The sequence below is a fragment of the Anser brachyrhynchus genome, assembly GCF_964034855.1.
Source record: "Anser brachyrhynchus genome assembly, chromosome: 2".
NCBI classification, from domain to species: Eukaryota; Metazoa; Chordata; class Aves; order Anseriformes; family Anatidae; genus Anser; species Anser brachyrhynchus.
The window spans coordinates 42293200-42306763 of NC_137695.1; the positions used below are offsets into that span (position 1 = coordinate 42293200).

Sequence of the window (13564 nt, forward strand, 5' to 3'; positions counted from 1 at the left end):
AAGTGAACACACCTTCCAGTTCTCTCAAGTTCGGGTCCAGCATGATGGCCTTCTTCTTTAAGAGTCTCTCCTGTAGGAGTAGATCCATTTGGAAACTTAGGTATCTTTCTTTTCTCCTAAAGAAGGAAAAAAACAAAAACCACACAAGACAAACACATACTTTAAATTATACTTTTTAGTACAAAAGCAGAGTGTACAGAGACTTGCCTTCCAGCCTTTTTCAGAATCCCAGCTTATCAGCAGCTCTCCATTTGCCAAATTCCTCTTTTATTGAATACAGATGACCAAAACCGTGCAACACTCCCAAAAAGATCTTATTAGTGCCTTGCACAACATTACTAATCTTCCCTTTCTAAAAGAATTATCTCCCCTGAGACATGATGAAACAAAGTCTGCCTTTTCAAGACATAGTATAGGCTCAGCCACGTGGCCTAGAAATCTTAAGATTTTTTTCTCAGTCATTTCCAGAGCAGAAGCCGCCAGCTTGTAACAGAAACTGACCTCACTCTATAACAAAATACAGTATTTAGTGCAAGTACAAATGAAGAGTCATTCCTCTTTTCAGCAAGCTCACCATCTCGTCATAAATTTCTCAACCAAGCTTGCATTCCGGAAAAAATAAAAAACACTTAGCCTTGCTTATTCAGGCAACAAATTAATTGCTAGCCTCACACTACTCATGAGGTAAGCTATACTGCTGTCCCCCATTCCATTCCAACCACTTCCCTAAATAATCACATAATTCAACACCAGCATCAGCCTTATGAACAAAGAGTACCAGTCTTTCTCCACACTTTTGATCCCTGTGGCAGGAATTTCCCTCAGTCATAAAGAGGGAGAAAGGGAAGAAGTCAGAGGCCACTAAGGTCTCACCCTGGCTCTCAGTTCTAAGCCTTGTAGCACAACCAGACACATTTATTTCATAAACATTTTGTTTCATAAACAGAATGTTTATGTTCATAAACATCTATTTCATAAACATTCTGTAAACATTATTTGCTAACCAATACACATAAAAACTTACTTTCAATCAATGCTGCATGGTGTAAAATAAAATGTGTAAATAAATGTGTAAATAAAGGTGTGTTTTTTGATAAGAATTACAATATTCTTGCTGATCATTGTTAGATTAATGAATTTGATAATATGAACCCAAGTACAATTTTGGATCAACTCTCCATCTCAGACAGCTTCATTTCAGTATTACAAAAGGAATTACAATAAATACACGTGGTGGTTTCATGACAGTCAACTAAACTCCACTACACTGCTCAAAGAAGAGGAGAAAATATAATGAAAAAAGGCTCATGGGTTGAGATAAGGATAATTAAAGGGAAAGAGAAAAAAAATAAGCAAAGACCACATAGAATCAAGGAGAGAAAATAGTTACTCTCAACTTCCCATCAGCAAGCAATGTTCAGCCACATTTTGGGAAGCAGGGCCTCAGTACACATAGAAGTTGTTTGGGAGGACAGATGCTTTCATAACATGAGTACTTCCTTCTCCTTCCCCAGCTTTTATTGCTGAGTGTGACATATGGTATGGAATATCCATTTGGTCAGTTTAGGTCAGCTGCCCCGGTGATGTCCCCTCCTCACCTCTGGCCCAACTCCAGCCCATTGCCCTGGTGGTGGAGAGAGTCTTGATGCTGTGCCAGCACTGCTCAGCAATAAACAAAACATTGGTGATATATAGGTGCTGTTCTAGCTACAAGTGCAGAGCACACAGGACTGTATGTGCTGCTGTGGGAAAGGTTAGCTCCATACTGGCCAGACCCAGTACTATAAAATTTACTTAAAAAAAATAGAAAAAAGTGTGGGATCAGTGTTCTGCTTAGATGAATGATCTACTTTTTCTTCCAAATGGTTGTGTGGGTCTTCTTGATGCTTAACTGAAGTTAACACGCAATGCACAATTAACTTGCATTTGGAAATGCACGGGAGCCCTATACTGGAGGTTTGGTGGTGTGTTTTTTTTTGTTTGTTTGTTTGTTTCTTTGTTTTACCTGGGAAGGAACACTTTTTGGTGGCTCAATTCGTATAGATGGATCCCATTCTCCTGGAGGTAGGACTGTCACTTGGTCTAAAAATTCATCAATTCCTGATAACAAATCATTTCGGTCTTTTGCTTTATAGGCAACATCATGGAAAACCTACAAGGAGAAAACACACAGCTTTTTTTTTTAAAAAAAATTGTTTTGAAAGACGAACCGATTAAAAAGAACATGTGATTTATTTTTTTTAAGGCATGGGAAATTTTTATAAGTCCTCCATAGTTAGGCTTCTTCATTACTTGCATATTTTTGCATTAAGAATTACCTGTATGCACACACCTACAGAACATAAAATAAGGATGCTTTATCTTCAAACTCACAAGGAATTTATTTCTAAAATTGATTAAGGTAATCTTCAATATTGAGTAAATCAAATTGATGTACTATTGCTTGAGCAATTCTGCCCTACAGTCACTGTGTTGCTGTACTGTGCTAAGTGAGGATGAAAAAGCACCTTTGAACAAGCTTTAAACCGAAACACAAGTTTGGTTTTTTCTTTTTAATTAAGAATCAAAATTTCATTTGTAGATCATCCTCTATCTCAATCCATCTTAAAAGGCATGAGAAAGCAAGCCCCTTTCTACTCAAGAAAACCTAGCCCTATCACAGCCACAACACCACAAACTCTGAATTCTCTGAATTGGCAATTTCAAACAAGTAGCATTTAAACAAAACCATCTCTGAATTTTGAAAATGCTTTTTAAACAGGGAAAGGAAATGATAGCTTTGCTATTAAACTGACTGGAGAAGATGATTCTAAATTGTTTCTGCACACGCTGAAGCATAAAATGTTTATCTCCAAAGGCCTGACCATTAAGTCTTCCAATTATAAATTAGATCTTTTACGACTATTTAGGTTTTCAGGTCTTTTAAGACCACCAATTTTTATTTTTATTTTTAATTTTCTTCAGTGATCTACAGTGTTCCAAAAATCAGCCCACCTAAAACATTAAAAGCTGTAACTAAAATTTTGAATATTCAGTTCTTATGCTGTACAAATACTATACTGTAGATTAGTTGCCGACTGTGAAATGAACAGTCTGATTTAAATTTCCAAACACAGATTTCTTTTTCTAGAGTGAAGAATTATTAGGGTTACTTAGTAGAAATTCTAATATTTATGAGCAATTCAGCAGGTGGCGCTGTATGCAAAGGCGGAATTAAAACATCCTATTTTTAATCAGTAAAATGATGACAGTTTTAGAGAGTTCTGGTTCCCCTGTGCTCTTTAAAATTGTCCACCAAGGCTCTAAGCATATGACTACAAATTTCTAGTAAAATTCTGACTTTAATTATTTGATCTGGCTTTGATAAAAAATACCTGTGACGACTCAATTGAACACATTCTAAAATTTTCTGTCCTGAACACTTATGCAGTTTGCTGTCATTTTTGACAACTATACTGATTCATATCAGATGCAGTTCTATTTAAAAGTTTTATTTCCTAATTTAACATAAAAATAAAATCTGTAAAGCAAAGCTCAAGTATCTCTTCTGAAATACACGTAGCATTTCTAAGCAAAAGGCAAGGGGAAAAAATAATTTACCATTTTTTAAGTCACTAACACAAGAAATAAGTTTCTACTCTTCTACATTTAGCTAGTTTGGTTCCTTTTCTTTAACCTGTCATTCCAAAATACATTTATTACAGTCAGTTAATACATTATTCTAGTCTTCTTTAACTACAGATGTGTAAAATACATCACTCACATCATCTGTCATCAGTGTTGCTATCGATCTTCCAATTTCATGGTACTGTGGAGCTTTGCCGGCTGGTCCCAGTAACAAAAACAAAAATCTGTAGAGAAAACAATAGAGATAATAGGGCTGGCTCCTTTGAATATACTCGGAGACTTCTTTTTTCAAACCAATTTTTCAAGAAAATTTGGTGGTGAAGTAAAAATGTTTTCCTTCCCATTTCAGGTCTTACAGGCTGCTGTAAAACTAAGAAAAGACTCACCTCAAAGACATTACTGGAACTGAAATCCAGAACCACGATTACTCTGAAATCTTAATTAAGTCTAATTTTCCAACCTCCTAATGCTATAAATGGAGAAGAAATGCAGAGGCTAGAGCCCAATGAATATTTCTTCTGAATTATATACATCTTTCTGCCATTGTCTCACTGGCAAAGATCCTGTAGGGCCTAGGAGCATTATGACCTGCTATAGCCCCTCCAATGATCACCGCTCGCATAGGAGTCAAACACCCCTCAATTTCTGTCAACAGGTACATCATATAACAGATACATGGATATAATTCAAGCAACACATTGGGCATACTCAGACATATCCTGGTCCTGTGTCAGTGGAAGGGAAGGGATTCTATATTTTGGACACCTAACAAGGTAAAAGTGACATTTTAGGAGTGGAATTTAATCTGGGGGTGGGTCACAGCATGTCTTACCAGACAGCCTCAATTTCCACTCACAATCATCATTAGCACTTTTTTTTTTCCTTGAACTAGTACTTTGGTTTGTATCCTTTAGCATTTATAAACAGTGAACTGCAGTAATTCTTTTTACAACCTTCTTACTACAGGCCATGTAAATGAATTTCCCAAGTACCATACATTTGAAAAAGTAGCTCTTACTTTTGTTTCACAAAATGAAAAGCTCAATGTTATTTTTTTTTGACTACCCTAACCAAAACTGAGATTGTATCTTCAGAATAAAGTGTGCTATTTCAAAATCTATCAGCCTCCAGCATTCTGAAAATTTATGACAGGATAATTTTAGCTGAATTAATACAATAACATTTGCAGAAATTTTGGAATTACAAGCACTACTGTCAACTACCCTCTGAAAATTCTCACATCCACTTAAGAGAACACCACCAAGATTATTTTTGCCTTTCCCTATAGCATATGTGTTGAAAACAATGAAAAATAAACAAGCATTTTACTCATTTTTTAACAAAAATATCAAACCCATATATTTACAAATTTTTGTCAAATACCACATAACAGTCGAATGAATCAATGTGCACAAAAAATAAGTTCTCTCCACTAGGACTGAGGTATGACCAACAACCTGTAATCATGTTAAGCAGAAGTCTAGTTTTCCTGAGCTTATGGAGTGCATATAAAAATAGTAGACTATTTGAGAACTTCAGTATTATTAATTTCTTAAATAATATTAATTTATAATGTAAGTAAAGCCAGACTTTCCAGGCATTTGTTTACCGTGTAGGAACTGGAACCTCTGTGAGACCTGAGAGAAGCACAGCAGGGGAGAGCCTCACAAAAGCAATAATAGGTCTTTCTAAAAAGTCTACTTCTCCCACTAACACGTTTGATGCTTCTGCTCCTGAAGGAATTTTCCTCATGAAGTTCATGTCAACCTATTTATACAAAAGTTAAAAAAGTGTTTATTCCTTTACATTTGTTAGCATGAAATTTATAGCAATTTTTAGTTTATCAGTATTTACTAGACATTCAAGCTACAAAGAAAAATACAAAAGCAAATTAAAAATCCCACGATACAGAAAAGACAGACATATTTATAAAGTGTCAGCCAGCCAGCCACTAACAATGAACTATTTTCTAGAAGTTAGAATTACTGCTACCTATTATGTTCTAAAAGACTCCAGACTGCATAATCACCTTACTAGGATTACTTATGACAAACATTCCGTGATAGGACATAACTTAACAAATTAAACACAATTAACTAAGGAGAGTTCATGTAATTACACATGGTTTCTAGAAAGCAATTGGTTATTCCACAGTTGCATAGAATCATAGGATGGCTTGAGTTGAAAGGGATCTTAGAGATCACCAGGTGCCAACCCCCCTGCCATGGGCAGGGATGCCACCCACTACAGCAGGTTGCTCATCCAACCTGGTCTTGAACATCTCCAGAATCTTTTATCTTTCATATATATTCAAAAGCCATAATTTTGAAAGAGAATTTGTATGTTCATGTTTTCACCCATGAAGAATGTAACAGCTGAAAATCTAAGCTTTTCTTTCTGTACGTAATTACAGAATAGCATTAGAAAATGGTATAGCACATGAACTCTTTGTCCACATCTATACAAACACGCACAAGCACCAGGTACGTTGCTATCTAGAGAACTTACAGATGGCCTCTTGAGTCCCACACCAAGTGTGCCACAACTACAGTGCCAGGAGGCTGACTCCTGCCCAACAGGAGACAAGGCAGGTACACAGAAGGACAGGCCAAGCAAAAACATAAAAACTGTGACAGTGGATCAGGAATAAATGGCACCTGCCATAATCAGATGAGAACTACAGTGTAAAAGTTACCTTTGCTTATACATAATTATTTAACTTGGCAAACCAATTTTCTTAGTGTTGCTCAATAAAGATAACACTACAGACTGAGGTTTATAATAACAACCATAATGCAACTTGCCCAGCAAATTTAAATTATGAAACACATGGAAGGAATTTACGGTAGTACAAGATTTGCTTCAGAATGAGATACTGTATGTTCCTAATGAATATTAGCTTTTGCATAGCAAACTCAAACATATAGAATGAATCCCCTTTAAAAGCCCTTTGCAAAAAGAAAAAAAAAGGGAAAGAAAAAAAGCAGCCTAGGAGAAACCACTGCAATACCATCTACAAGATTGTTTTCAGAAGAGTCTTTATAGCAGATCTGAAAATATCTCCCCCTGCATGAGAAAGTACACAGGCTGCTCTCGTTAAGTTACTAAAATACTGAGATCACCAAATGAAAGAAGAAAGTCTGTCTCACAGAGTTTTAAAACATTTGACACATTTGGCCTCTGCCACATTCTGATACTTGTGCATGTAACTTCTACATAATTAAGACAGCAATAACAACCACCAAATTTTTGCTACAGTTTTTTCTATGCTAAACACAATGGTATTTAATATTATTTACCTTACTAAAATCAACGGTGCTGTTTTCTCTGCTTCCGCCTGTCCCAGTACCTTTAACATCTCCACTCTTCCCATTGTCTAAATTTCCAGGTGCTGATTGTGGAGATGCTAATAACCCTAGATTAAAATAAAGGAGATAAGTTCAAAATGGTGTTTAAAGTGAACTGAGTATGCAACACTACTAAAAACTCAATGTGGCAGCTTGCTTAAAGCAAATGTGCAAGTTATTCAGTAAGAGTGCCCTACATTAGTATCATAAATGCAACATAACAATTCACTGTGATGCCAAAATAATGACATAATTTAAAAAATCAAAGTTAAATGTTGCCTAAATGATGGCCATTTGCAGAACAGTCACCAGAAAGTAAGAGAGACTCTGATTGCTGGGGGGAAAAAAAGGTGACATTTTAACTGTAACTGCCCCAGTATTTAGTAGACAGCATCTTTACTATCTTTAGAAGCCCTCCAATACCAAAAGAGAACACCTCTGTTATCTACAATTTGCTGTGTAACATGTATTTCAATTGTAAAAAGTCTTGGAAAGCCTCAGGCTACAGCTACAAGGAGCAATACCCTGGGTAGTTAACTGAACCTGTACAAGCAAACAGCATACTACATACAGGAAGGATAAACAGCTTCCAAACCATAATTTCAGTCAGCATACCGAAGCTCCAACTATTGATCTGCCCACATGATACTATATGAAATGGTCTCTCTAACTCATTAAATCAAGAGGCACGTACAATGAAGTTACTAAAGTTAAAAGTACAGCTTCCTTCTGTCACCTGAACCAAGACACAACAGTTTTATGTAGCTTGCTAAACCAACAGTGAACTGTAGGTACAGTGAAGGGCGCAAAAAAAAAAGTGACCTACAGGTGTTCATATATATTGAATCCCACGTTGCTATGGTCATCCCTACCCAAGGCGGGCTTAAAAGCTGGTCTAGGCATGCATAAAGAAACCCAAATCCTATTTTTTGGATTACAAAGCATTTCCTTGTTCAGTTTAATGTGCACTAAAGTGCATTTTGCCTTGCTTGTCCACACTAGACCTTTCAGATGTGGTATTAAACATGCTTCGACATGCTTGCAAAACCACAACTAAAAAAAGCCTAACGTCTACGTTTTGTATTTCATGCGGAATTTGTGTTTAGATCAAGCATCACTCTAGTCAAGATAAAACCAAATCCTCCCTGGCTACATTTTGGCAATTGTTCTATCACAACGATTGTACAGTTGCCTCTATCCACATTTATTATTTAGTAATTTGATGTTATTTAACATTTCAAATTACAACTGAATTCACTTTGATTCCCAAATTTATCTCCCAAAAACTCTTTCAAAGAGCCATCATCAGTCAAAAAAATGCAGGTCCAAGCCTTAAGCATTAATTTTCATTCTTGCAGTTCATAGGAATATAAATGGTGTGGGTAGTTTTTCCTGAAGCAAAAATTAAATGAAGTTAATAAGCTGTAATTTCCTTTTTGAAACCTAACCACGCACAAGTAATTACCTGACACTATAAATACTACATTCAGTTGGCTAGACCAACAATAATCACATTCAATCCTTCTGCTCCGAGATCTGTTATTCACAAGAATAACTAAGAGCAAACAGCCACCTGTGAAATTAATTGTTCAAAATATTTAACTGTTTAAGAATCAATGTTAAGATGTGTTTGTAGAACTGGAAATAGAAATATTAAACATTCATTGCAGAAGAAGAGCAAGGTGGGCATCAAAATACATTTAAACATTTTTCACCTTTTCTCTACATAACAATAAAGGTAACTGAAGATGCATTTAACTGATGAGCAATAATGCGTCGTTCTGCACTTTCCACAAATGCTCTGTGAGCAAGAGCAAACAGACTAGAATAAAAAGTGAAGACAATCAAGGAGAAAAATAAAGAATAAACTAACTTAGTTTGGTACTATTTCTTATTGAGTGACACTGATTCTTTTACACTTCCTTCAAAATTTCCCCAATCGGTTACAATAAAGTTCACAAGTTTTGGCACTGGTACAGGAATATTTGTCCAATCCTACACCATGTATAAATGTTTCTTCTTTCTGTTGTCCTGTAGCTGGATGGAATGCTGTGCTCACATGAGAATACTGCTTACTTGCTTTCAGACACAGAGCAAGCATTTCCATATGATATTGCATAGCATTATGCTTATCAGTCCATCCAATATCTGCAGTGAAACTTAGAATAAGAAAATATTAACTCTAATAGTGAAACAACTCAAATCTCACAATAATAAAGGCACTTCTTTTTTTCCTTTTCTTCTCCACAAGGGTAGGTACAAACTTGGAGGCTTTTGCTAAAACCAGGACTACCTAATAGTTTTTCCAGACAAAAATTCATCTAGTCTTACCAACTACTGATGGACCCATTAAAAATGTACAGTTCTCTTCTTGATGTTGTTATGCAGATGCACCACCTGCCTCCTTCAAAAGACAGCAGTGGAACGAGTCTTGAGTAAGTCTGGATTAAAACCTTGTAAGATCCCTTAAGTACTTATAACCACACTGTCACTAAAGATTATGTGCTAACTAGACTTACTTTAATACTATGATCACAAAAAATCTAATAGGAATAATAGTTCACTAAGAAAGAAAAGCAGAAGACATTTGCCTCATGTCCCTGCTTCAGTAAAAAAGAAAATCACGTTGGGGAAACTAAGATGAGTTCAACACCTAAGCATGATTGTTCCAATATAATTATGTCTATATAGGCAACATTTATTAAGGAGAAATCTTTTAAAGACCAAGTCACACCATATTTCTGTTTGAGGAAATAATTATTTTTTAAAAAATAAATTTCTATGCTGCCTTATGTGGAAAAGAATTAGAATGACTTACTCCTAGAAGGCAAATATGTCAAAGCTTTCTGAATTATTTTCATGAATTAAATTTTAAGAGAAAAGTTGTTGTTATTATTTTATTCAGTTTTAAAACACATTTATCAGTGAATTAAAAGTTCTCTTGTAACAGGCTTCTTTGCTGTTATTAAAAAAGTTTAATGTTGCTGGTGAATTAACACTGTTCATCTTCAGCTGTGACATAGCTCTGTTCTTAATTCTTCCTATGGAATTCAGTATTCAACAGTTTCAAAGATGGGAAAACAAAAACAGATGAGAAAAAGAATTGTTAAGGAGAACCCTTTGCCTGGTTCACTCACTATAAATTGGTGAATGGCTGATGAAAATCAAGTAGCAGTTTGAAAAGTGTGCCTCCCTTCCCTCCTTTTACAGTAACTCACATGAAATTCAGTAACCTTCCAGCTATTTACAAAGTAAAAAATAAAAACAATAAAATCTGAACAGCACAAGGCCAAGGACAGAAGAATGCTGAAAAGAAGAAAGCCATCCATTAGCAAATTAAAACATTTCCCAATGTTCAGAGAAGGCAAACACAAGTCAATCACAAAGACATGGAAAAAGTATGCAGGCTGCAATATTCTGGCTTACTACAAAGGTGATACGGATCATTATCTTTAATGGAATGGATATGGAGTATTAAGGTGTTGGGTTTTTTGTTTTTGTTTTGGACAAGGAAGATGACTTCCTCTTCAGGGTTCCCTTCTGAGTCTGATTAGACAGAAGACAAGACGGATTACTTCAGTTACAGCCCAGAAAGTCACAGTCTGAGAATGTCTTCAAATGCATCTCAAAGGAAAACGTCTTTCTGTGGTCAAATGATTTATTGAATTAAAGAAGAGGAAAAACAGAAAAACAAAAGTGTCTTCCATTATTACTGGTGTTCTTTCTCTGGAAAGATATTTATTTATGGATTAACTGGGAAATCATCACTTTCAGATTTTTTCTGTATGAGAAATATCTCCTTGAGGCACAAAAGCAATATGAATGTGTCTTGGAAATTCTGTTGGAATGCTTTATTAATGTTAATAGCAGTATCAAGTATTTGATCTTCATTTGTTTGCCTTCTCTTGGGTTCTAAAGATCTTATGTCTGACATGCTATCATTCCTGCCAGATGAGTAGAAAAATGAGAACTGGAAAACTACTTAAAAAACAAAAACAAAACAAACAGGTTTTTTTTTTTGTTTGGTTGGTTTTTTTTACTTCTGGTTTTTAATTATGTTTGAAAGGTCATCCATGAGAGAGAATGGTCTTCACGAGAATTCTCTTAATTTCCCAAAAGGAGGGCAGAGAACAAGGTTTTTGTTTGCTCTTCTGCATTGAAGTAAGGATGGGGCCCCTACTCCAACTCAAGATGACAGCCTGTAACATAACTTACTCTTTCCTTTCCAGCAACTTGCTGCAAAATGTGAAAAGGCAGATAACTGCAGCCTTTTCTGTCGGCTTGTTTTCACTGTTGTATGCAACTGTGTGCTCTTGCTTACCCTGAAACTAATCCTGATAAAGAGATGGATAGAGTTGGAAGGGTTAAAAAAACAATACTTACACTAAGTATGCCCAAAGGATAAAACAGATCATATTTTTCACATACTCAGACAGTTCACGCACAGCAGCAGTTCAGAGGCAACTATGTTCCAATAATCTTTGAAACTAGCTTTTTTCCTTTTTTTTTTTTTTAAATAGAGACATAAGTAGACAAATCTACAAGCTAGATTTTGGCAAGATAAGTTTCTGAAAAAAAGGCATGACTTTGAAGTCTAAAAAGCCAGGTGATACCCTTAAAAACAAGATTTATCCAGGAAAATCCTGAAGTTTCTAAGTAGGTGATGATTTTGCAAAAGCAAAGCAAGGATAAAAGCATGCAGACTGCATGTTATGAAACATTTAATAAAAATGACTGAAGAAACTGCCTCAACTTCCCATCCTCTCTCACAATTTATCTATACACCTACATAACTTTTTACATGTAAAAAACAAAAGCCTATCTAGTCAGCAGCTAATAAATTGTTGAGCTCTGACCTAGATATGCTTTTAATTACCTTAGACTAGTTTGCATATCAAACACAATAAAACAATCAGCAACTGTCTGATGCTGAAACACTGCAGTAATGGAAAGCTACCTAGAAACACGTACAGGTGAACTCAACCTGACAATTCCAAACTACCATTTGTAATGGCCCGTTTCTTAAAAGCCCAAAAGCAAAAATAAAACTGCTCAAATACTTCATGATGATCTAAGACAGTCATTACTACAACACTCATTATTGCACCTTTCCTAGTTCTTTTCATATTTGTCTCTAACACTTCACTATGACTTATTCTGTAACTAGCGCTGGAAAACAAACATTGGTGTAAAATATTACTTTATTCACTGACAAAAACAACAAAAAACAAAACCTGACAGGGACTGTAGGTGAGTGAAAGGAAAAGGCCACCATTTTTGACATTTTGCTCATGTATTATGTATTTTAAAACAATATTCCTTTTTAACTACACAGATGAAGGTTAAATAAAGAGTTGTTTTGCTAGCTTTAGTTAAAAAGCTAAAAAGTTAAAAGTGCCATACAAGAAAACAGTCACAAGTGAGAATAAATAAAACATGCAGGCAGAGGTAACAGTTATCATAACCCCTTGTGCCCAAGTTATGTGCTGAAAAACATTGCAATGCAAGTGATCCTGATGCAGAGAGCATCACGCATGGATAGCTTAAGTTTGATAGTTGCCTGGTGTTCTGTCAATATTTTCCTCTGTCTTCTTTTCCTGGCTGTCCTGAACTTCTAAGTCCTCCTCAGGTGGATGGATAATTACTGAAGGAATATCATCACTGGCAGAGGACACCAGCAATTCCTTGCCCTGAAGTGAACTTGGCTGGGCACTTGTGGTTGGCAGGTGGCTGCAGGTAGGACTGGAGGGTGGTGTGTTTTGAGGGGTAGTTACAGGGGTTGTTACAGGGGTTGTACACCTTGAGGTTGCCGGGGTTCCAGCTCTTGAAGAAGGAAGAAGGTAATTGAGAAGAACAGACAAACGGTTTTCTCCTCTCAGGGAAATATTTGAGGCAGAGAGACCTGTTCGCAAAGAGTGGCGGGAGGCTGAAAGGCCTTCCCCTGAGATAAAACAAATGAAACACCATGAGGCTTACAACAGAGAAATACTAAAAAAAAAGAAACAAATATGCATTAACAATTTACATAGTAAATTGCAAGCTTTATGGGCCAGAAGTGTCAGACTCATGCAAGTAAGACAAAAGATAAGAGCAGATCTGATTTTAGACATTAGAAATGTCAGAAATTACTGATAAGTACTAATTAGAACACCAAAGATATGTGGGAGAAGATATTATTTCAAAGTCAGTAAGATATCTTTTTTTTTTTTTTTTAAACGTAAGAACTAAACAAAAATATTCTATCTCTTGGAACTGACTCTTAAAATTTCCTAGAATTTATAATTTATTCCAAATTACACAGCAGCTACCCCCTAATGCCATCCAAAAAAAAGAAAACCAACCCATAACAACCATTAGCAGCCAACACATTACAAGACTTCACATTTAACTGCATCTATTATATACAAATAATTGTTAATTTTTAAAAAGAATTTTTTTTTAAAATGAACATGATCAAACTATCTAATTACATTAAATACAACAGTCTTCCAACAAAGCTCTCGTTTTAATAGGAAGTTTTCTAGCCAGGTGTAGTCTTAATATATAGTTTTAAAGAGGGTACGAAGAGGAGTTATGTGGCCCCTTCTCCA

At 35.7% G+C, this 13564-nt stretch overlaps 1 protein-coding gene across 8 annotated transcripts in view; it reads right to left on the reverse strand.

Moving 5' to 3' along the window:
- The window catches only part of SLC4A7 (solute carrier family 4 member 7), a 144993-nt gene that overhangs the window by 23806 nt on the left and 107623 nt on the right, over positions 1-13564 (reverse strand). For 6 of the 8 annotated variants that reach the window (XM_080579123.1, XM_080579122.1, XM_080579126.1 and 3 more), the window contains 6 exons: positions 12535-12915; positions 6927-7042; positions 5237-5394; positions 3764-3851; positions 2006-2152; positions 13-116 (listed from right to left, as the gene is read on the reverse strand). In XM_080579123.1, coding sequence (XP_080435249.1) covers positions 13-116; positions 2006-2152; positions 3764-3851; positions 5237-5394; positions 6927-7042; positions 12535-12915 — 994 coding nt within the window. The remainder of the gene's footprint in view (positions 1-12; positions 117-2005; positions 2153-3763; positions 3852-5236; positions 5395-6926; positions 7043-12534; positions 12916-13564) is intronic. The other 2 variants (XM_080579127.1, XM_080579128.1) reach the window with 1 other exon arrangement.